At 31.3% G+C, this 25,539-nt stretch overlaps 4 protein-coding genes across 4 annotated transcripts in view; all 4 read left to right on the top strand.

Annotated features, from left to right (window-relative positions):
• LOC25502279 (exocyst complex component SEC8) overlaps positions 1-1,905 on the top strand; it is a 35,514-nt gene extending 33,609 nt beyond the window's left edge. Inside the window, exons 25-27 of the mRNA XM_013591903.3 lie at positions 1,072-1,167; positions 1,258-1,307; positions 1,378-1,905. Of these exons, the coding sequence (XP_013447357.1) occupies positions 1,072-1,167; positions 1,258-1,307; positions 1,378-1,465 (234 nt within the window). The 3' untranslated portion in view covers positions 1,466-1,905. The remainder of the gene's footprint in view (positions 1-1,071; positions 1,168-1,257; positions 1,308-1,377) is intronic.
• Positions 1,906-3,439: 1,534 nt separating this feature from the next.
• Positions 3,440-4,518, top strand: LOC11407582 (protein PLANT CADMIUM RESISTANCE 2). Its single transcript, XM_003630861.4, has 4 exons — positions 3,440-3,666; positions 3,757-3,828; positions 3,922-4,134; positions 4,220-4,518. The coding sequence occupies exons 1-4, from the start codon at positions 3,471-3,473 to the stop codon at positions 4,312-4,314; spliced, it is 576 nt and encodes a 191-aa protein (XP_003630909.1). The 5' UTR covers positions 3,440-3,470; the 3' UTR covers positions 4,315-4,518.
• Positions 4,519-13,485: 8,967 nt separating this feature from the next.
• On the top strand, positions 13,486-14,795 carry LOC11413694 (protein PLANT CADMIUM RESISTANCE 2). Its single transcript, XM_003630863.4, has 4 exons — positions 13,486-13,763; positions 13,874-13,945; positions 14,040-14,252; positions 14,529-14,795. Exons 1-4 carry the CDS (start codon positions 13,622-13,624, stop codon positions 14,609-14,611), a joined length of 510 nt encoding a protein of 169 aa, XP_003630911.1. The 5' UTR covers positions 13,486-13,621; the 3' UTR covers positions 14,612-14,795.
• Positions 14,796-18,475: 3,680 nt separating this feature from the next.
• Positions 18,476-25,066, top strand: LOC11410131 (dynein light chain LC6, flagellar outer arm). Its single transcript, XM_003630864.4, has 2 exons — positions 18,476-18,907; positions 24,671-25,066. The coding sequence occupies exons 1-2, from the start codon at positions 18,620-18,622 to the stop codon at positions 24,827-24,829; spliced, it is 447 nt and encodes a 148-aa protein (XP_003630912.3). The 5' UTR covers positions 18,476-18,619; the 3' UTR covers positions 24,830-25,066.
• The last annotated feature ends 473 nt before the right edge of the window (positions 25,067-25,539 follow it).

A 25,539-nucleotide genomic window follows, 5' to 3' on the forward strand; every position in this document is an offset into this window, starting at 1 on the left:
GCCAGCGCTCGAAGAGTGCTCGTTATTAAGCATGCATACACTCAAGTTCAAAACGTGTTCTAAAGTGATGTATGAGCCTTTTACGTTTTAGGACTTTTGAGTTAGGGTTTTACATGTGCTCTAAAACATATACTTCCTCCGGTCTCATATCTAAGCAAAAAACCAAAAAAGCACACCCTTTAAGAAAATTTTCTAAGTGCATTTAAATCATCAAGAAGCAAGCCCTTTCCAATTTTACCCTTGAAAGTGCTTTGGAAAGTGTTGAAACTGTTGGAATATGAATAGTTACATTAAATTTAATTTAAGGGTAAATTTGGAATAGTGGCATTAAATATAATAATTATAGTAAACTTTTGCTTATGTTTGAGACCATGTGTTTTTTTTCTTTTTCTTCTTCTTACATTTGAGACTGGAGGGAGTATATACCAAGGTTTAACATCTAAGATGTTTGTAGTAGTTGCTCATTTTGACGTCCTTTGCTCATGATTTTTTCTCGTGAATGTTCTTTTCCCAAATGTGTCCTTTCTTCTTGATCTTATCTCTATTTTGCGTCATTTCTAACAAATTGTACCAGAGCCGATGGTTGTTTTTGACCGCATGTTAGGGAGCGATATAATACAAGTGTGGAGATTCATGTACTTGAAACCCTAATGTTTTGGGTTTGGGCATATTAGCCAATTTTGGTGGTCTCTTACTTAAGCACATTGATTAGAGTTCCTTACCGTTCTCCCTTTCGCTCCCTTTCCCTCCGAACCCCAAACACAACCTAAGAGGGTTTAATTTTTACCATTAGATCTAACCAACAGTGGTAAAGATTGAAATAGTCATGACAAATAATTTTACATTTTTACCATATGTGCATGGTTGTATTGCATCTTTAGTATCTGCTTTTCTTAATTTCATTAAAAAGCTTATCTAACTAGATACAGCCACTGTGTGTGTGGACTTCTGCCTGTTGCATATATATTTTTATTTACAGTGTTACTATTTGACTGTTTATTCAGAGAGATTAGGAATAAAGTGGAGATAGAAAAGTTCTTGACGAAATTTAAGATTCTTAATGTGTTACAGGCATTGGCTGCCATCCCATCCATAAACAGCGAAGTAGTGCAACAAAGATTGGACCGAGTACGCACCTACTTTGAACTCTTAAACATGCCATTTGAGGTAAGTCTACTAACCTAACAGCTCTGTGTTTAATGTAATTTTTCTAAAGTTATCTTATGCTTCTCTTGGTATTTCTATGTCTTGTCACAGGCCTTGCTTGCCTTCATCACAGAACATGTACACTTGTTTACTGCTGCAGAGTGAGTTAATACCCAAATTTTAGTTGTTAATACCCTATTATGGAATGATATTGACATTATGGTTCGACAGGTACGCCAACCTTTTGAATGTTCTGGTCCCTGGGAGGGAGATTCCTCCCGATGCACATGACCGAGTGTCCGAAATATTATCCTTGTAGTGTGTTCATTGTTTTATGCCAGAGTTCATTCTGGACAGCTTGGGTGCTCGCGTCAATTAGGTTTCTGAAAAATGATGATGCAACAACAAGCCGATGCAGATGTTTGATTTTACCACAAGTTTCAACTGATTACTAGTTGAAAGATGGTTTGATTCTGCGCTTGATGATGGCAATGACACCCACACCCACCCCCACCCCTCCATTTGTTTGTAATGTAATTATAATGTGATGACAATTTTGGTTGATGCTTCTTTCCTTTTGGTCTCTCTCTCTCTCTCTCTCTCTCTCTCTGGGGTTGAGCACTTGTGTGATGAAAAAGTTAAATTCATGTATATATCATGAAAATTCTGAAAATCAGCTGTGTATGTTTTTCATGCTAGATATAATTTCCTTTCTGCAAAAATGTGACCCTCTATAATTAAAAGTGAAAATTTGTGCAACACCCTCATCATATTTATCTTGTTTAAATGTTCTTCACCGATTTTATTTTATTTTATTAAAAAGTGTAACAGATTACACTTGTTTCACCTTTGACATTACTAATTGGTGTTTTCATATGACTGTCGGCTTCCTAATCACATGCTCATAACTAGTCGCCCACGCGCCTTGAATTTGAGATGATTTCGAATACATATTTTATTTTGGAGGGTAATGTTATAAATTGAAAAGGGTAATGTTTTTATAAATTGAAAAACATTTTTTTTGGAACAAACAAAAATGGTATTAGCTTACCCCGCACAAGGTGTGCAAAAGGGAGACTACAGAAGAGTATTTACAACAACAAGAGGCTAATCAAAACAAAGCAGCAACAAAGCAACAAAACAGATAAAAAATTACAAGTGGACGTCCATACAAACAAGCGGTTGGTTTCACCAGTCATGATAGCTGTATGTAAAAGTTGTATGTTTTGACTTTGAAAAACATGATGATAAATAAAGGGTTATGCTAATTAATCTGTTTTATATCCTTGTGAGCTTAACTTAGTTGACAGAATTTATGTGACTTCGATTACTTCCGGTTACCCATTTTATTATTTCGGTAGACATTTGCAACAATTGCAAGCATAAACAAACATCCGGAACATTAACTAGTGACAAAAAAAATTGTTTATAGTTAATGTCCAAAACAAAAACTGCAGTTTATAATTGTTAATTAACTAACATCTTTTTTGATTCAATTATGTTTTCAATTAACATTTTTTTTATTCAATTTTGAATTAAAAAGTCACAAGTGAAAATTAGCAATTTATTCAAAACATAAGGAATTATTGTAAATACAAGCTACTGTAATTACATATATTTTTAGTACAAGGTGATATAAACTTTTAAGAAAACAATATTTTAAATGATAAAAGTGGATGTTAATAGTTGCTAACTTACATCTTATATATCGGGGGCAGAGACTTGTTGACATGCCGTATTATATTTAATTTCAAAACTAAGTTCCTTTGAAAATTAATATTTTTTGTCTACAATAGACTTATTTTAAGGGGGAAATTACGTGTTTGTTTTTGCCAACTACCAAGTCAAGTCAACCGAACAGGACAAACCCTTTAATTAGTTTCGGTAATTCTATTATTGTTCTCAATACAACTATCCTTGTCAATACAGCAGCATATACTGAAAAAAGTTCTGTATAGAGCATGTGATAACAGTCTCTTCAGTGAAATAAAAGATATTTCAATGCTATCATAAGATTTTTTATTATTTTAAAAAAAATTTATAGTGGCATCATGTGATCCAATGTAATTATTGAAAGAAACATTTTAGTTTTCTTTAATAATATTAGTGGAACGGAAGTAACGAACAAGTTGCATAAGCAGATCATACGCGCTTATACAAGCCGCCAATTATTGACTTGTACATTTAATATCATCATTGAACTATTCAACACTCACAATGTTCCACATGTGAGGCCAATCCATTCATTCATATCTTCACAATATATCAACACTCTTAATCCATACAATTTGCTTTAACTCATTTTAGCTTCGTTAGTTTAAAAAATGTATCAACCAGAGGAAGGAAAGCCAGCATACAATCAACCACAAGGAGCTGCCACAGGTTTTCCGGTTAGCTACAACAGCGCTACATCGGGGTACTCCGGTGCCTCAACGGATTACGCGCCTCCTCCTCCTCCTCCTAAACCTCTAGTTGAATGGTCCACTGGTCTTTGTGATTGTTGCTCTGACCCTGGAAAAAGTAAGTCCCCCATCCTTTACTTTACTCAACTATAGCTAGCTATATAGCTATATATATTGACTTTGACTTTGCATATCTAATTTGTTTCAGGTTGCATAACGTTATGTTGTCCATGTATCACTTTTGGCCAAGTTGCAGAAATCATTGACAAGGGATCCACTTGTAAGACACCCATTCATTTTAGCACGAAATTATAGGATTGCACAGCATGTTACTACCAAATTTAATTAAAACATATATAATACTACTTTGCAGCATGTGGTGCTAGTGGGGCTCTGTATACATTGATTTGCTGTGTGATTGGATGTGGTTGTTTGTATTCTTGCTTCTACCGGTCAAAGATGAGACAACAATACGGTTTGAAGGGAAATGATTGCACAGATTGCTTGATTCATTGCTGCTGTGAGGCCTGCGCCTTGTGTCAAGAATATCGTGAACTTGAGAACCGTGGATTTAACATGGTCATTGGTATGTATATATATATATATATGAACCATTAATTAGTTTTTATTAATATTTTCTTAAAAAGATTCTTATATTCATGGATATATAGGGTGGCATGGAAATGTTGAGCAACGTACCAGAGGAATAGCAATGGCTACAACTACAACAACAGCTCCAACAGTTGAACATGGCATGAGCCGTTGAAGTGAGTGAAGATCCATAATTCATGCAATTGTGTTTTCATAATTAATCTTCGTTTTGCAGCCAAATTCCCACTATTTCTAGTCTGGTAACATAAATAAGAATTAATGTTGTGTAATCTTTATTATTTAACTCATTTGATAATCTCTATCTCTATCTCTATCTCTATCTCTATATACATGTATTCTATACTACGTACTTTACTTACATGCCACCTCACCAATGCCCCTCTCTCTAACTAATTTTCTAAGCATTCGCCCATCTGTCTCTCTCTTTTCTTTTTCCCTATTTTCCATCTATTTATTACTAAATATTTACCTATATTCATTCTTATAATTCTTAATTTATTATTATTATGCATCTGTTGATCTACCTAATACCTATTTATTTCTTTTTAACGTTCTCAACTTAAAAACTAAATTATAGGCTATGTTTCCTTTATCTTTTCTTCTTCTTCTTCTTCTTCTTCTTCCTATAACACTTTTTTTATCCTTAAATTTATCTTTGTCTGATGGACTCCAGTAAGCTTCGCCATTTTATCTAAATGGGTGGTGATCATCGAATAAGTTAAGCTTCATTTTATCTTAAGTCTCTGTAAACTCAAAACATCGTGACTATCAAGTTTTCAACAAGTGATTTTCCAATGAATTATGAAAGTAACTTCCTCCATCTACTATGTTTTCTCTTTTCACAATTGATGTGCTCTTATTCCCCGTTCTTCTAGCCAATTTTTAGTATTTATATAATTTATTTAACAATAATTTCATTTTTTGAAGTTTGTTTTATAATAATCAATATTATTAATAGTTGTAGTGGAAATTTTTGAGCAGCTAGATGGATGACATGTTTATAAAAGAAGGAGCTATAGAATAAAATTCAATTAAATCTTTGAGGTTTTGCTTGCGGTCAAGCTATACATACATGTTATACATGTTCATTTACCATAGCATATTATTAATAATTATCCTAATATAGTATTATTAATAATATTTTGCAAACTGTGAACACTAATATATATATAGCTATTATTTATATGAAACTAGTTACAAACCCGTGCGTTGCACGGGTTTAATAACGTATTTTATAAAAAAAATATTTTAAAAGAAAAATGAGCAAATTAATGAATATTGCACAAACATTATAAATCTTTATCAAAATATTTATGAAAGCTTTATCAAGTCTTTAATACACATTAATATTTGTGATGATTGATAAAAGAATTAAAAAGAGTAAAAGGTATAGAAATAAATTTATTAAAGAATTAACAATTTGTTTAAACTTATTTTTGTTACAATTTAGACCAAAAAAAATATTGGACTTCATTGAGTTTCTCTATAATTTTTTTATCAGGCTTGAAGTTATGACTCTGAGTTTGAAAACCGCAAAATTCACAAAAATTATTGAAGAAACACTATAAACAAATAAACGGCATCGTCAAAAATGAAATCATATTTGGCTATAGTGATCAAGCAAACAAAAAAAAAGAAGCATATTAAATACCTATAATCAATGGATTCTAATTGCATAGAGGCGACACTTATACTTTCTCCATGTTTTTTCATCAATGAGAGTGATTATTTTGCGCTTTCCTTTCAGAATTGTTCTTGACACCTAGTTTGGGAAATGCTAAACAGGGAAATAACTGTAATATTAATCTAATGCATATTAACATGGATAAGATGTATGCGAATATAGTTATATATAACTTATGAAATGAAGGTAACATAACTGATTTTAAGCTAAAGAAAATGTACCATGACTTCTAATTTATCTTTCTATTATCTTCCTATAAAGTCTAGAGAAATGCATGCATGTGCATTATATGTACCCCGTTGACCAATTAACATTTTTGAAACAAATGAAAATTAAGCATCACTCTCCATGTGCATCTATAGCTAACACCATTTGACATTGATGTCTTCGAACATTTGGTGCAACTATCATAATACCATCCAAACTGGTTAGGATTGAATTTAGTTGTTTTTCCAAATAGTGATGGAGTATGTATCCTAACACAAATTATGCACATGAAATAAAGAATAGTGCAATATGCATTTTTAATTTGTGCGTAAAAAAACTCAAAGCATGTTTGTGCATAAAAAAAAAAAAAACAGACCTTGACTAAGTTTATAGATTCATCAATTGGCCTAACTTGAGACAGATTGGAAAAATCGTTCTACGAAGTACTTTTTAAACTTTACTTTTTAATCTATCTGAGCTTGAGAAGTGTTAAGTTCACGACAACAATTCAAGAAACATCGTCAATAAACAATCAAATCAGATTGTGAAATAATAAGTTACTCTAACACAGTATTGTGAAATCATAATGCAAACTTACTAAGTCTTAAACTTTTCAACAACCGGATGATGTAGGTTGATGAGCAGCCTCGAACCTGACCAATTGTTACATCTATTTGCGTTGTCATTGACTACAAAATAGAAGCAAAGAATTCAAGGTAAATAAATGGTAAATGATAAAGCTACAAAGTATTTTACCCATAATGTTACATCAACTATATTCCCAATGCTCTAAATCTCTATATCGAGTTATTACATGAACTCGATCACCCTAAATCCGAGAAAGAAACCAAAAAATATAAATAAATCAAAATGTATACTAATAAGTAACATTGATAAATCATAAAAGAAATTACTACAAATCTTAACTAACTTATCTAACCTTTGCATCACAAATAATGAGCTTCATATGTTGATTCTCATTACTACCAGTCACAATTCAAGAATCCAGTACTCCAAATCCTATTTTCCAAACGTCTAAATCATTTTTGAGATACTTAATGTAGTCACAATCCCTTGACATTGAAATTCATATATAGAAATACAATAATACATCATTTAATTTTATTCCCTTTGTTCATTCTGATATCGAAAGAAGCTAACATATTTCTATGTGATCAATTTTTGTATCATCAAATTAACCTGATCTTAAATGTACAAATTTCTATCATCAACTTTCTGGACCCCAATGATATGATCAAAACAAATTTACACCAATCAACTTTTTGCACGGTTCAATGATATACGAAAGAATAAATAAAATATGAAAACTGTTACAGCTTTAGGATTACTCACAAAAACTAAAATAATTGAAATGCATCAATTATTTTCAACTCCTGTACCAGAAGCTAAAATAACAATTGTGTCAAAATCTTACCATCAGTTAAAATTCAGTCATCATGACCTCTACTATACTCCACATAACAAAAGACGATTTTTCTACAGCCATGCAACATAACAAATTTTGGTACATAATCCAATAACAATTGGAAAAAAAAAAAAACCCTTAAAATGCATAATCATGAAAAAAGGAAGAAAACCATCTATGATGAAGCAAAAACTAAAACGGTGTCGAAAAATGAAGCCCTTAAGCCATAAAAATCAGTCAACTCAAGTCATGCATGGTCTCAGAACCATGAAAAAAGATAGAAAATGACCTTTTTTTTTTTGTGGTGGCCGGGGTTTGAACTCCGGACCTTGCATATTTTATGCATTGTCCTACCAACTAAGCTAAGCTCACGAGGACGAAGAAAATGACCTCTTATGAAGAAGAAAGTGAAACAGTGTTCCCGACTGAACTTAGATACCGTTTGGTCAAGGTTTTTTACAGTCTAAAAGTTACTTCAAAACAATGTAAAAATAAAGGCCTTTAAGAAAGAAACTAAAGTTATTTGGTTTTTTTGTTTTGTTAGTTTTAAAGCTATTTAAGTTTAATGTTGTTTGACAAAATATTGTACAAACTTTGAATTTATTATTTTTTATATGGTGTCTGGGGTTCGAACTCCGGACTTGGCATGTATTTATGCATTGTTCCTATCAACTGAGCTAAACTCACGAGGACAAAACTTTGAATTTATTATTAATTAACATAATAAATAAATAAAATGTTTAGAATAATTTATGAAGGCTAAAAATGTTAAAAAAATAAAAGATATTTTTTTTACAAATACGATATTTACTCAATAACGTTTATTTTGTGTAACATGAATACAAATTAATATCATCATATAAATAACTTGTTAAATATTTGAATAGGAGAAACAATTTAAGGAGTCTGGAATAATAATATAAATAATATCAAAATATTTGATTTTTTCTATTTCAATTATACTCTATAACAAATTTCGTTATAAGAATACCATATTTTTTGTGTCTTTCAAAAAGATAAGAATTTATATTATATGATATTATATTTCTTACATTGTTGGTGTCATGGAAACAGATATGTTTAATTTTTTTGAACATGAAAATGATATGCATAGTTTGTTACGATATAAAGGTGCAATATATATATATATATATATACACCTTTTTAGGCATCTATACCTTTTTTTGAAGAAAAGACATATACAATTTTACTTTTAATTAAAATTTAAATTTTATAAAAATAATCATACGCATTATGCAACGCTAAAAAAAACTATACACATTAGCGTAACAAAAAAACAGACACACATAAAGAATTACTCTAAACGCTAATGTATATGTGCGTATATATTTGCGAGGTTGAAGAAAGAAAATACAAATATTTGATATCATTAAATGACAGCGTGAATAAAAATATTTGTGAAGTTGTGATGATTAAACGATATTGAAATTATAAGTGATAAAAAGATAATAAAATTCCTTTGGAAAAAAGGTAATAAAATTAAATGGAACCTCCTTAAAAAAAATTAAATTGAACGCTTCAAATTAAATGGAAGAAAAAAATATATTGAAGTATAATATTAAAAAATACAAAAAAAGGTTCCCAACGTGAATTGAAGAGAGATGCTTGTGAAATAAATTGTCGAGAAGTAGTTTTTTGAAGAAGCATTCAACAACTTTTGGTCAAAGTTCATTGCATTCAATTTTATGCATTAAAAAAGGTACATTTTTTAGAAAGTACTTAATTGATATTGTATTTGACCTAACTTCTCCTTAAAAATATAGGGAAGTTGAAAAAAAAACCGGGTCAAACGGTATCTTAATTTCCCACAACGGCAGTGTAGAAACAACTGAATTTGGGAGAAAAAAATTGGAAAATAGTTAAAAATAAAAAAAATTGAAAAATAGTTAAAAAAAATCGGTGAGGTAGCACCTAACCAAACAACACTAAAAAAAATTATATGCATCAGCGTAACAAAAAACAGACAGACGGACATAAAATATTACTCTAAACGTTAATGTGTGTGTATATATTCGCGAGGTTGAAGAAAGGAAATAAAAATATTTGGTATCATTAAATGACAACGTGAATAAAAATATTTGTGAGGTTGTGATGATTAAACAATATTGAAATTAAAATAATTAATATTGTGTTTGACCCAACTTCTCCTTAAAAATTTAGAGAAGTTGGAAAAAAGTCGGGTCAAGCGATACCTTAATCTCCCACAACGGTAATGTAGAAGCCACTGAATTTGGGAGAAAAAATTGGAAAATAGTTAAAACTAAAAAATAAAAAAATCGGTGAGGTAGCACCCAACCAAGCAACACCAAAAAAAAATTATATGCATTATCGTAACAAAAAAATAGACAAACAGACATATAATATTACTCGAAACATTAATGTGTGTGTATATTCGCGAGGTAAGAGGTTGAAGAAAGGAAATAAAAATATTTGATATCATTAAATGACAACGTGAATAAATATATCTGTGAGGTTGTGATGATTAAATAATATTGAAATTAAAATAATTGATATTGTGTTTGACCTAACTTCTCCTTAAAAATGTAGAGAATTTGGAAAAAAGCCGGGTCAAACGATACCTTAATCTCCCACAACGGCAATGTAGAAGCAACTGAATTTGGGAGAAAAAATTGAAAAATAGTTAAAAACATAAAAATTGAAAAATAGTTAAAAGTTATTAAAAATTAGAAAATAATTTAAAAAATTGGTGAGGGGTAAAATGGGAAATTTGGCATAAAAAAGATGAGGTGGCACCAAACCAAACCCACCAATTAGAAAATTACTTAAATGCCCATTCCAGGGACAAAATGGGAATTTCATATGGCATCAATTTTAATAGAGTATATATAGATGTTAGAGCAGAGAGTACAACCCATTCCCCTATTCCAATATTAGCATATCATGCACCGGTTCCTTCCTTCATCCAATAAGTTGATCAAGAACGTGAATACTTTAATTTCGCATAAAAACACCATGCTGCATATGTATTGGTTTTTAATTTGTTTTAACAGTTTTAGTAATATTTAGCACCATGTTTTTTTTTATTTTTTTTTATTTATAACATACAAATTAGAAAAATTTAGAGCATGATTTTTCACATTCACTCTCACCCTTTATAACCATCACTTACTCCACATTCATTTTCAACTTATTTCTATCCATTTTGACAATTATTCTAATATATTTTCACCATGATGCTATTGTATTCATTTGTCCTGAATTTTAATTTGGTTGTTTATTTGTACTAATATTTTTTTATCCCTTAGTACTAGAGTTATTGTATATGTATATTCTTTGTCTTCCCATGATGAAGGAAATCTTTCCTCTTTTCACTACATATATGATGTTTATCTCTATCTCTATCTCTACATGCATGTATTATAATCTACATTTTGCTTATGTGTCATCTCACAAACGCCTCACTCCTTTTTTTGTGCATCTACTTACTATACTTCCTAATGCTACTACATTCAACTATTTTTGTAACTCCTTTTATAATTTAACATGTTTTAGTGTTAAATCATTCTTATAACTTCTTCTAAAGCTCATGCTCAAAAGCAATCTAATGGTTTGATTTTTATACAGGTGCAAATTTTAAAAAACTTTTGAAAGCTTCTCATTAACGGTTTTGTTATGAAAATTGTAAAGATCACTTTTTATTCTTATTCATGACCTTTCATTTGCATATTAGGTTTTAATGAATGCATCCTTTTTAAAACTATTCTTAGCCTTTCAATTCAATAATAATAATTAAAAATCGTTATCTATCTCTATCTATCTATCTATTTATCTTCTATACTACTTTGAAGTTTAAACTTGAGTTAACCTTAGACTTGCATTGGGTTTATGTGGCACCTCTAAAAAACCTCCTCACCCTCCTTCAAAAAAAAAAAAAAAAAACTCCTCACCCTTTCCTAAATATTTGTCATCTTTCATATTTTAAATCTTTCAAATTCATGCGTTATATATAACCTCCATTATACGAACTTGATACTAACTCCTAATAAAAATGGTTAAAGCCTTTAAAAAAAACTCCTAAGAAAAAATAGTGATAAAAAAGGTATCCGTCTATAAAACAATTCCATAACATTCTTTTTCTTTTTGGTTTTCATAAACCAAAACGTTCATTAGCAATCTTTAATTCGGAAAGGATAAAAAAATCAATTGTAATGATCTATATATCTTATATTTATTTTTATCTACTTTTATTTATTCAAAAAACCAATCTATATATCTATGATCGATCTATACTACACACACTATATTGTATATTTAGCTAGGGTTATTTTTGAGTTAGCATTATAATGATGCGACACTTTTAGAAAAGCTTTTCTTAAACAAGAAATATACTTATGTGTCACCTCTAAAAAAACTTTTTCATCCTTTCTTCGTACTTGCCACCATTTTTTTATTCTATTTCTTTAAATAATTAAATCTTAAATTCATGAGTTATACTCCATTCTAAAAATTTAATATCTAATGAAAACTGCCGAGCAATGCCACAAGGTAGTCTCTAAATTATAATTCAACGTGTTACTATCAATGTTATCATAAACTCACATCAATGGTAAATATCTTATAATTCAAGACATTGCTATCATGTCTAAACCCATTTTGTTATAATATTTTAGAACTCTCTTTATTTATTTATTTATCTATTGGCCTATTTGCTAATCCATACTCAAATAAATACCACAAGAGAGGAAAATAGGACGACTTATTTCAGATTCCAAGTAAGACATTCTCATAGTTAAATTAATAGACTATAACAATGATGACAAAGTCTCTTACTTTTAAGTTAACTTAGTTTACATTCTGTTAGTTTGCTAAGTAACTGCCAAGTCAGTTATCATTGTAACAGATTATTTGAACTAATCTAACAACCAACAATCAACCAGTTTCAAGCTACAACAAAATATGTAGATTTAATCAAACAAGCAAGTAAAGTAAAACGACAATCAAACAAAAGAACAACAAGACAAAAAGAGTAAAAAGTACACACAGAGAGATTTGTGTATCCACTTCGGTCCAACAATAACCTACATTCGAGGGAGATAACATCTCTCAATTCCATTATCAAAGAATTCTTTACAAATATATATAGATAATTGCAAGATTTTTTTTTTTTTTTGAACAAGATAGTTGCAAGAAATTAACTTCAATAAACTCTCAAAAATCAAAATTGCAGTTTTATAGCTCCAAACTATGGACAAATTGCATCGTGACATTATGCTTATATTTCAAAAAGGACCTTTGGAGATAGCTTTCAATTGCCTTAAATGGATTCATTAATCTTACGATATACTCCAAATTTATATTTTTCCACTCAGAAGTATTGTTAAAAAAAAAGGGAATGACACCGTTGCTTTAAATGGACGCGTGTCAAATTATTACAACCTAAACAATAAACTCAATTATGAGTGTTCATTAATTATTTACATCCCTTCCCCACACAAACAAATGCAACACAATATTTATGCTCCAACATTTCTTTCACTAGATAACAAACTAGTAACTATTAACATTTGCCTTTTAAATGGTAAATTTTTATGGACGTTTGTGTAATGAGTGCATTGGAAATTGAAAACTTTGACATTTTAAAAGAATAATTACTTAATTTAACATGCTTATAGTGCTCCGGGGACACTCGTTAACAAGAACTTTAAATAAAAGATAACAAGACAATTAAAAGGAAACAATAGAGTCAAGGAGAGGGGGCTGTCGCATGCTATATTTTTGTGCTGATTCATTCAAATTCAATGCATATACGGTGAAAGTTCAAAGCAACCTACCTTGTTAATTGGGTAATTATTAGTATAATATTTCTTTATCAATTAATAAAATGAAGCATACTATAGTTTCCAAGAAGTTACATACAATGCATCAATTAATCCGGCACATTGACATGGTCCAGTTGAAGAACCATTCATTCATTCCACGCCTCCTCTAATTTTAAGCTTATATATATACACACACTAAATTGTTGAGTCATAACACAAACTCCACTATAATCTATCTATATTTCCAAAGCCCCCTCAATATTTAACCAATTCTGTGTCCTAATTTCCTGATCCTGCTATACACATACATTTACTGTCCATTATTATTAGTATTATTATAGTTATGAATCCTCAAGGTTCTAAATTCCAACAACCGTACAACCAGCCACCAGCCACCGGTTTCCCGGTGAATGTCGGCCACCAGCCTAATGCCAACCAGGAATGGTCCACGGGTCTATTTGACTGCTTCTCCGACTGCAAAACTTGTATGTTATGTTATGTTCTAATTACCACTTAATTTGCAGCACCATCCATTAATTAATTCCTCTTCTAAATTTTAATAATTATGTATACTAAATTTCATTTAATTTTTTAGGTTGCATAACGTACTGGTGTCCATGCATCACCTTTGGACGAATTGCCGAGATTGTTGACAAGGGATCAACTTGTAAGATATTCATTGATTGGTCCATTAATAATGAACTAACTATAATGATATTATACATGGTATTAATTATTATATTGTTTGAATTATATTGCAGCTTGTGCTGTAAGTGGGGCTCTATATACATTAATTTGTTGTGTGACGGGTTGTGGTTGTTTATACTCATGCATCTACCGTAACAAAATGAGACAACAATACATGCTCAAAGACACTCCTTGTTGTGATTGCTTAGTTCATTGCTGTTGTGAATCATGTGCATTGTGTCAAGAATATCGTGAGCTTGAAAACCGTGGATTTGACATGGAACTTGGTATGTATTATGCTCTTCAATATTCTTTGGTGGACAATTCAATTTTTCTCTAGTGTTTTACTTTTAAACGATTCTCTTAATTTTTTATTTTATTTAAGGCCATAGAAATTAAATCACTTTGAATTATAGTAGTATTGTATTAGTCAACTTTAATCTTTGAAATTTTCATCGTGAGAGCGATGAGATAAATATGAGGATATAGTGCTTTAAGACACATTATTTTAATTTGTACCATGGTCACTTGAATCTGTTTAATTGATTTGAAATTGGCTATAGGGTGGCATGGAAATGTGGCACAAGGGAATCAGGGAGTAGCCATGGCACCAACAGCTCCAGCAGTTGAACACATGACTCGTTGAAGTCAGGACAGGAGAATCCATGTACCTATGTAACTCATGCGACTTAAGATTCTTTTATTGTGTTGGAATCATTGTGATCATTTGAATAATTTTTTTTTAGCTTTTTTTTCTTTTGTTTGTGTACTTGTATTTAGCTATGTATTGGATATTCAATTAGGATTTTTTATAGCTCTCATTTAAAATTGTAAGTTTGTATGGAAACGTATGTATTTTATATAAATATATACATTTTTAATAAATAATTGTTGTTTTTAATAAAAAGATGTTAGTTTTAGTTGCTTTAACATGTGCAATATTACATATGTTAGACAAACTCATTCAATTAATAAAGACAATATTGTTTTGTCCTCGTGAACTTAGCTCAGTTGGTAAGGACAATTAGGGGTGTAACGGTTCGGTTTGGATTGGTTTTCAGTCAAAAAAATGTTCGAACCAATGAAACCTTTACCGGTTTGGATTGGTTTGGTTTTAACTGTTTTTCAAAAAAGAAACCGAACCAAACTAATCGGGTTGGATTGGTTCGGTTAATCGGTTTATTTAAAAATTCTATTAAAAAAATTCATATTCTCACAAAATATTTCATAGAACTTTGTATAATTGTATTTCATGTTCTCTACTTTTCAAACATCTTTTTTTTTTTTTTTTTTGAAGAGGCTAAAATGGAATATATTATGACAACTTTTGGCCTTCAAACATCTTTTTATAACTAACCTTACTCAATATTTCATACACATGATCCAAGATTCATTCATCCATCATTCTTCAAAAACAACTTCATCAATGGCATAAACATGATAAAACTAACCAAGAGATGAACGATCTCAGCGGTGACCGGTGGCGATGAACATGAGTTTGGTGTGGTTGACGGCTTGAGTTTCTTTTTTAGTAGAAATGAAAGAGTATAATTGATGAGACGGGATGAAGATGAGAGAAAGTGAATGGATTAAAAAAGTATTTTATGTTTAATTTTGGGCCTAACCATAAGTTTGTGTGAGGTAGGATAATATTTGTAAAATAAGGAGTGTGGTTATCATCGGATTGGTTCATCGGTTTCACGGATCTCGAAATGAAAAATCATGAACCAAACCAAACTAGATTGGTTTCGATTGGTTCAGATCGGTTTTAAACTGAACCAAACAAGATCATATATTTTTTCGGTTTGGACTTTCGGTTTCGTTGGTTTTGTCCGAACCACTTACACCCCTAGGGACAATGGTAATATATGCAAAGTTTGTGGTTCAAACTCCGGCCACCATCAAAAGACAATATTGTTTTTGATAAAAAAAAAAAGACATTACTATTTCTTATAAAAATAAATAAATAAAGAAGTAGAAAAGGAAACAAAATTAAATAATATGTATTTCTTAAATAATTAAATGATCCGTATTTTTAAATTTGGTCCAAAAAAAATATTTTTATGTTTTTTTTGTGGAGACCGATGTTTGAACCCCGAATCTCGTATATATTATACATTATTTCTACCAACTGAGTTAAGCTAGATAAATTATTTTTATTTATATTTGTGACCAAATCTCGTGACAACGTAATTTTTTTTTAGTCTTCGAAATGTATAGGTGAACGGTTTAGTCAATTCTTTTTAGGGGATTTTGTTAATTGTATAAAAAAGATAAATTAAAATATGTGATAAATGAGAGAGTTTTTTCTTTTAAAGAAACTAAATTAGTTAATTTAAATTGAGACGGTAGAGAATCAAATATGAGATTTGAAGAGGAGCACGTTTCAATTCTATATAAAAAACCAACCCAAGTGGCTTGGCAAATGAAATGTAGTACCTTTTATTTTTATTTTTTTAATGTTGTGTTTCGAAATTCTATTTATTTTACATTATCTATGGTCACACAAAATTTCAGGTGAGAAAATGATACTCTTTTTTTGGTGGTGGCAAACCCCAAAACTTGCATATTTTATATATTATCTATACCAATTGAGTTAAGCTCACGAGGACGAGAAAATGATACTCTAATATTAAGTAGAAAAGTTGATTACTTTGAGAGCACTTACATCTATTTAGCCAAGTTACAGGCTTCAAATACTGGTAGACTCAATTCAAACCTTGTACCAAAAAAGCGTTTTTTTTTTTTTTTTTTTTTTTTTTTTTATGATTTGTATTCTTTTTTCATTTTAAAAAATCTCATTATTTTAACAGAGTTCGAATTTCCTCTATCTATCTTTTATTTATTGCCCGTTTCTTTGATAAATTAGTATTAGTGAAACTCATTCTAATAAGTAGACTCTAATTAATAGGCTACATTAATTTTTCACGTATGTTTAATTTTTTTTTGTTATAAAGATTTAACTGTTTTTTGTCAGTTAATCCAGTGGTTATAATTCACATTTTCTAAAATGAATAAGTGATGTGTTCGAAATTTGAATTCCAATCAAATGCATGTTCCTGTGTCAACTGAGTTATACTCATATGAACTATTTTCATTAATAAATGAACAATAAATAAATGATTTAATTTGGTTTCCTAAAATAAAATGATCGATAGTTGGAGTAAATCTTTTGGCCACCACTATTTTACAAAACATGTTACTTGTGGACAATGATCCTAAGCGGAAAACTTTAGAAAAGAATAATGAGATAAAATCAGAGAGATGATGATGTTAAAAAAAAATAGAGAGAAAAAAAGTGAGAAAGAAAAGATCAAAAGAGACGAAGAAAGGTAGAAAATCCAATTTTGTTACATTGACCAAAAATACAGAGTAACTAATTATTGTTAAGGTTCCGACAGCTGTGCAGTCCGTAAGATTCTTTTACTTTGACCAGAACCACGGACAGAGGGAAAGGGAAAGTTAAATATAAATTCTTCATGTTTTACTAAAAAGTAAAAAAGAGTGATTAGTGAAAATGGTTCACGTTGCATGTCAATCATTTTTATGATAAAATCATTTCTGTATCGAAATTGTTAGGCCGGATGTTTTGACGGGGGTTCGAATCTCCACCCCTTCATTTGTATGTGTGAGTTTATAATGATTTTGTCATTTCGTCTATCAACAAAAAAAAAAAAAATTCTAACACTAAAAATATCAAAAAATTTGTCGTGTAAAAATAATTCACTTTTGTTCATGTTGATTTTTTTAAGGACTCTGTCTAATTAATTTAGTGTTATAAAAGAGAGGAAATGCTAAAAAAGTATTTTGTAACACTTTTAAGTATCTTAAAATGTATTTTTTTTTTGAAAATTTATGTATTCAATGCACTCAAAATTAAAATATCTATTTTTTAAAGAATAATTTTTTAATTTAGAAGTTTTAAAGAGTTTGTCAACACTCGTTTGTTAAGAAGATCTCAAATAAAATAATTACGATCGTTAGGCAAAATAATACCCCATCTATTTCACATTAGTTGTCCCATTTGAGTTTTATATTGTTATTAACGAAATGATTAATAATGTTGATTTTAATGGTAAAATAACATTTATTAATTATAGTTAGTGGAATAATTATAGATGACTCAAATGCAATAAATTAATGTATGTTAGTGGAAAACAATAATAAATTTTATATTTGTATTATAAAAAAGAAAAATAATTTGATGCATGAAAAAATAGAAAAAGGATGCTAATATTAAGAAAAAGTGTATACGTGAAAGAAAGAGAAAAATAATTTTAAATATTTTGTTAAGTATTGGTGCATTCATTTTCATCATAAATGCAAAGTAGAATATATTAAATAGAGAGCGATGAAAATAATATTAATTAGAGTTATAATTAAAAAAAAAAATTATTTTTGTTTTAAAAAAAGTGGAATGAGTAAATTTTTTTAAAACAATGTTGTTTTGCAAATGAATAATAACCTCTTTCTTAACTTAATTTTATTGAACAACAGCAGCAAAATGAATGCATTAAAGGAAACAAGTAAACTCAAAAAGCAATACCAAATCTAACAAAGACACATTCACTTCCTCTTCTTTTGTTTGATTTTGGTCACTTTCCCTTTCCGTAGCACAAAAGATGTTTGCCATTGCCTTAAAGCATATCAATTAATGTTTAAAAACCCACATAACATTGCAAACAATACAACATTAACTATGGAACGTGCAGAGGAGGAATTAGAGAAAAGAAGCAAGTTTCTCAAAAGCTTGATAAAGAACAAGAAAACCATTGAACAACAAGAACAGCATCAACATTTCAACAATAATAATGTAAAGATTAGAGCTTGCGACATGCCTCTCACTTTGCAGAACCATGCTTTTCGTTGTGCACGTCATCTTTTGGATTCTATGCCACCAAAGAAACTTCACACTAAACGTCTTGCTCTCACCCTTAAGAAGGTTACACTTTTTTTCTTCATTCTTTTTTGTATAGTTTTATTAATATTTGCTAAGATCTGTTTCTGGGTTATGATTTTTTTTTTTTTTTTACCACTTGGTGAGGTTTGAATGGTCAACTTGGAATCTTTTGGTTATTCTTTCGTAATTTTTTTTTTTTACTATGTTTGTTGAACAATGTAGCTTGCACAACTTAAGTTTCAGGATCACAAATTACATGTGCATTCTCTAAGATTGAATTGAGATCAAGGTTTTAAGTCGTGGTGCTTCAGTGATGAAAAATTGTTTTTGTCTGAATTGATTTTGGTTAGAATTAAGTTCAATGTAACATGAGTTATGTTTGGATAAAAAATGATTTTTTTTATAATTTGTGTTTGGATAGTTTGGACTTTGAATCAGTATTGCTTTTGTGTGTGTATCTAACTATCTAAGGGTGCCAATTTTAACAAATTTCAGAATTGATTCTATGTGAACTCATAAGCTAGAAATCATTGCTTTTGGAAATCAAACATAACAAATTTGCCATTAAATCACGTTTGACTAATCAAAAGTGATTCTAGGAGGCCCAAACCAAACATAGGCTTACTATTACAATTAGGGTACAATTGCTGTTGTGGAGATATCAAAAAGCCTGAATTGCATTTGCATACTATTACATGACACTACAAATGCAGATAACTTGAGCTCCAAGTAATAAGCTTTAGTTTAGTTTCTTGCTCAATAAGCTACAGCAGAACCATAGTATGTTATGGTGTTCTTGCAATTAGCTATATATAGCTTTGTAATTACTTGAACTCTTAAAGAAAATCATTTCATTTTTTCAGTTTCATAATATGGTATCAGATTTTCCCTCAAGGGAAAGTTTGTTACGGTCCTTGTAACCATTTTCCGTTGTGCTTCGTAGATGAATCTTCATCTTCTACCTCCTTTTTCCGCCATTTTTGTTGCTTAATTCGCAATGATTCTTGTTGAATTTGTGAAGAAGCTTCTAGTTCTTCTTCGTTATTGAGTTGATTTCACTCAATTTTGTTCTTTGATTCCTTGATTTCTCCTTCTTCTTGCTTCGTTCTTCGCCATTGTTGAATCTTCATCTTCCTCTGTTTTCTGATGGCGCGCAACAATAATCAACAACAACATTCCGATTCTGAATCTGCATACTTTGTTCATCCTAGTGAAGGACCTAACTCCGTTGCAGTTTCACCAAAGTTCAATGGTTCTAACTACCTTGCATGGAGTCGTTTTATGCAACGTGCTTTAGGCCGCCAAAAACAAGCTTTCGTTCATCAATGGAACTCTTCCTGTGCCTGATACTGATGATCTGAACCACAATGCCTGGGAACGCTGTAATCATCTTGTTCATTCCTGGCTCATCAATTCGGTTTCAGATTCAATTGCACAAACAATTGTTTTTCATGATAATGCTTTTGATGTATGGGAGGACCTAAAGGAACGTTTCTCTAAAGTTGATAGAATTCGTATTGCTCGATTGAGATCTTCACTGAATACTCTTAGGCAAGGTGCCAAATCTGTTTTGGATTATTTCACAGAGATGAAGGCTTTGTGGGAAGAATTGCATTCTCATAGGCCCCTTCCAAATTGTCATTGTCCTTTTCAATGCAAGTGTGATGCTGTGACAGTACCAAAATCCTATAGAGTTGAAGATCAGATTATCCAATTTCTTACTGGTCTTAATGAGCAGTTTTCAGTTGTTAAGACTCAGGTTCTCTTAATGGATCCTCTTCCTACACTGAACAAAGTGTTTTCATTGGTTATTCAAAAAGAGAGCAACAATGCTTCTGTTCCTGCTATGGTAAATCTTGAAGATAGTAGTGTTTCCATCAATGCTTATGATGAAAGAAAGTCTCAGGGGCGTGGTAAAGGTGCTTACAATAAGCCTACCAGACACTGTACTTTCTGCAACAAAACTAATCATACAGTTGATTTTTGTTATCAGAAGCATGGGTTTCCCAATGCGAATAAGCCAAATTCACAAGCCAATGCCTCTTCTAGTGATGTAGCTGAAGTCGATGGTTCTTCTGGTGTATCTGGTTTGTCTCAGGACAAGATGGAACAACTTGTAGCTTTATTGCAGCAGGCAAATTTGATTCCCTCATCTTCAGCTTCTTCTGGATCTGTCACCAATCATATTGCTGCTCCTCAAGTTTCTTCCTGTTACACCACTTCCTCTTCATTGACTCCTACTTCTGCAGGTATAATCAATTCCACTACCTGTTCTTCTTTATCAAATTCATATTGGTTAGTTGATTCTGGTGCCAATGAGCATATTTGCCGTGATTTAAACTTGTTTACTTCTTATCATGCTATTTCACCTTCAATTGTCACTTTGCCCGATGGTTCAATTGTGACTGTCACTCATGCTGGCTATATCAATTTCAGTCCTCAATTTTATCTCACCAATGTTTTATATTCTTCTTCTTTTAGATTGAATCTCATGTCTGTTCACAAAGTGTGTGAATCTTTATCTTGTACCTTTCAATTTTTGCCTAATCAATGTATCATACAAGACTCCACATCTCTGAAGATGATTGGTTTGGCTAATCAACAAGATGGATTGTACAAGTTTCATGCTTCTTCTGTTTCTCATAATAAAGTGTCACCTAGTTCAAATTCTAGTACTTGTAATAATTTTGTTTCTTGTAATTCCAGTATCATTCCCAATAAAGCCATTTGACATTTTAGACTTGGACATCTTTCTCATCAGAGAATGAATATGATGTCTTCTTTGTATTCCAATATTGTTTCTGATAATAAAAATTCTGTTTGTGACATTTGTCATTTTGCTAAACAAAAACATTTACCCTTTTCCATTAGTACTTCTCATGCTACTTCTAATTTTGAACTTTTGCATCTTGACATTTGGGGTCCTCTTTCTATATCTTCTATTCATGGTCACAAATATTTTCTCACCATTGTTGATGATCACAGTAGATTCTTATGGATTATCTCACTCAAAACTAAATCTGGGGTCTCCCATCATGTCAAATCTTTCATCAAAATGGTTCAAACTCAATTTCATGTCACTCCTAAATGCATTAGATCTGATAATGGCCCTGAATTTCTTATTTTATCTTTTTATGAATCACTTGGCATTTTACATCAAAAATCTTGTGTTGAAACCCCTCAACAGAATGGTAGAGTTGAAAGAAAACATCATCATATCTTGAATGTTGGGAGAGCTCTTTTGTATCAATCCAAACTCCCTGCATCTTATTGGTCATATGCCCTCTTGCATGCAGTTTTTCTTATAAACAGAATACCTACTCCTTTACTTTAGGGTCAGTCTCCCTACTATGCTCTTCATCATAAATTTCCTGATATTGATACTTTCAAAGTGTTTGGTTGTCTTTGTCATGCTTCTTCACTTCAATCACATAGAACCAAGCTTCAACCAGAGCCAGGAAAACTGTTTTCTTAGGCTACAAGTCAGGTTACAAAGGTTTCATTCTACTTGACATTCATTCCAGAGAAATATTTGTTTCTAGACATGTTGTTTTTCATGAATATTTTTTACCTTATCCAAGCAATAGTGAGTCTATCACTTCTCAATGGGAGTATTTTTCACCTATTCAAGCTGTTGTTACTAAGTCTGTTGATACTCCCCCACCTATACCTATTATTGATGATGAGCTCTACTCATCATCATCTTCACCTATCACTTCACCTGACACTACAAATTCACCTATCAATTCACCTGACACTACAAATTCACCTCCTCCTTCACCTGTTCATCAGTCTCCTGACATTCCTTCATCACCAAGAAAGTCCACTAGAAATAAAACTGCACCAATCAAGTCTGCAAACTGCTTAAATCTTTGTATGGTTTCAAACAAGCAAGTAGAAAATGGTATGAGAAGTTAACTTCCATTCTCATTCAACAAAACTACATTCAGGCATCTGCAGACCACTTTATGTTTACTAAGCATACTGATTCCTCATTTACTATTCTTCTGGTTTATGTGGATGACATAATCTTGGCTGGCAATTCATTATCTGAGTTTCAACACATCAAATCCATTCTGCATTCTTCTTTCAAGATCAAAGATTTGGGACAATTGAAGTATTTTCTAGGTCTTGAAGTTGCTCATTCTAAGCAAGGCATCTCTTTATGTCAAAGAAAATATTGCTTAGACTTGTTATCTGATTCAGGCACTATCAACTCCAAACCTGTCTCTACTTCTTCAGATGCTTCTCTCAAACTTCATAATGATTCATCTCCACCATATGAAGATATTCCTTCCTATAGAAGATTGATTGGCAGACTCCTTTACCTCAATTCCACCAGACCAGACATCACTTTCATCACTCAACAGTTGAGCCAGTTTCTTTCTAAACCAACCCAGACACATCACAATGCTGCTTTAAGAGTGCTCAAATATCTCAAATGTTGTCCAGGCAAAGGCTTGTTTTTCCCCAGAAACTCTTCTCTTCATCTACAAGGATTTTCTGATGTAGATTGGGCTGGATGTGTAGATAGCAGGCGTTCTATTTCTGGTCAGTGTTTCTTCATAGGCAACTCTCTGATTTCATGGAGAACAAAGAAACAAACCACTGTGTCTAGATCTTCCTCTGAAGCTGAGTATAGAGCTTTAGCTTCAGCAACTTGTGAACTGCAATGGATACTCTACTTACTCAAAGATCTCAACATTCAAAGCTCCAAACTTCCAGTTTTGTTCTGTGATAATCAGAGTGCCCTTCATATAGCTGCTAATCCAGTTTTTCATGAACGAACAAAGCATTTGGAGATTGACTGTCATCTGGTTAGAGAGAAACTTCAAGCTGGAATCATGAAGCTTTTACCTGTTTCCTCTCAAAACCAACTTGCTGATTTTTTTCACCAAGTCATTGCTTCCTCAGCCATTCAGCAGTCAGCACTCTTTTATCCAAGTTAGGGTTGCTTGATTTGTACCAACCTCTAACTTGTGGGGGGCTATTACATGACACTACAAATGCAGATAACTTGAGCTCCAAGTAATAAGCTGTAGCTTAGTTTCTTGCTCAATAAGCTACAGCAGAACCATAGTATGTTATGGTATTCTTGCAATTAGCTATATATAGCTTTGTAATTACTTGAACTCTTAAGGAAAATCATTTCATTTTTTCAGTTTCATAATACATACCTTGTATTTTAATTAGTTCATGTTCATATTGACGACCAAAATTATTGCTTCAACATTTCTGAGCTTTAAAATGCAAAAATATTTCGTAGTTTCATCACTCAAACTTGTGCTCATTCAAAACTACGAAATGTTACAATTTCTGGTACACAATCAATACAAATCTAAGTTCACTACTGCCAAAAGTTTCCATCCTAGCACTATCTTTTTTATGTGAATTGATGTAAGTACATTATCAAAGATTGCATATTTTGGACTTGTGCATGTGAATTTTGGACTTGTGCATGTGATGTGCCTCTTTTGTATGGCCAAAACCAGGAAAGTATGGCAATAGTTTTGTTGGTTGTATTTATTAATGAACTTAGTTGGCTTGGTGTGGAAGTTATTTGTGACATAAAAATGTTAGATTGGATGGTCCCTCATTTCATTGATGGAGGTTTCAGGCATTGATAAATGATATTAAAGTTGTAATCTTGAATTTTCTAATAATGTGATATCCTGAGTGTTATTTTGTCAGGTGTAACTTTATCTTGTTTCTTTACCAAGCTTACAATATTTTAACAAATGAATTATAACTCTGTTTGGTATTATTTTATTACCTGCTAACTTTGGGAATATTTTGTTATTACAGGAATTTGACTCTACCTATGGTCCAGCTTGGCATTGCATTGTAGGTACTAGCTTTGGTTCTTATGTCACTCATTCTGTTGGTGGTTTCTTGTATTTTTCCATTGACAAAGTTCACATCCTTCTCTTCAAGACAACTGTTGAACCATTAGACCATTCATAATTTCCAAATGTTTGAGCTTATATTTTATGCACATTGATGCAATTTGTTGTAACAAGCAACATGGTATTCTTCACTTCAGCTCAGAAGATAAATTTTATAAATAAAAAAAAGTCTAAAAATGCTTGTTGATAGTTGCATTATTGGTACACAAATTGTTGCTTTACAGCATTGTGAAAGATTACATAAAGAAAATTATAAAGTTGGAGTGCTATTGAATATCCATCACTCCCTTTCCTCTGCCTTTGCCTACAACCATTAAACTTCTTGTTGCTGCTAATAATTGGGGCTCGGATTTTAAATTCACAGTTGTTATTGATCTGTACTGTAAATAATAGAGTTTTCTTTCTTCATTTTTGGTTATGGTATGTAAACGAAGTGATAAACACTACATAAAACTCACATCTTAAGTTCAAACCTAGGTGAAAGTGTACGGTCTAGCAATTTCAACAATTTGGTTGAGCAAGGTAGATTTTTACTATATACTATACATTTTTTTAGTTCACATAGACCTGCAAAAATTTGTTGAGGTAATTGACTCTTAGGAAGAAAATGTAATTTCACATAAAAAGCAAGGATTTTCTTTGAAAATGAGCAGTGAATGATTTTTATAAAAAAATAACCTTTACTTTGAGTCCAATGCAAAGATTGTCGAGGAAGGGTGAGAAGGAAACAGTCAAAATTGGCTGCTTATTTATGTCTTATTCCTATTG

This window comes from Medicago truncatula, chromosome 8 (assembly GCF_003473485.1).
Source record: "Medicago truncatula cultivar Jemalong A17 chromosome 8, MtrunA17r5.0-ANR, whole genome shotgun sequence".
Lineage (NCBI taxonomy): Eukaryota > Viridiplantae > Streptophyta > Magnoliopsida > Fabales > Fabaceae > Medicago > Medicago truncatula.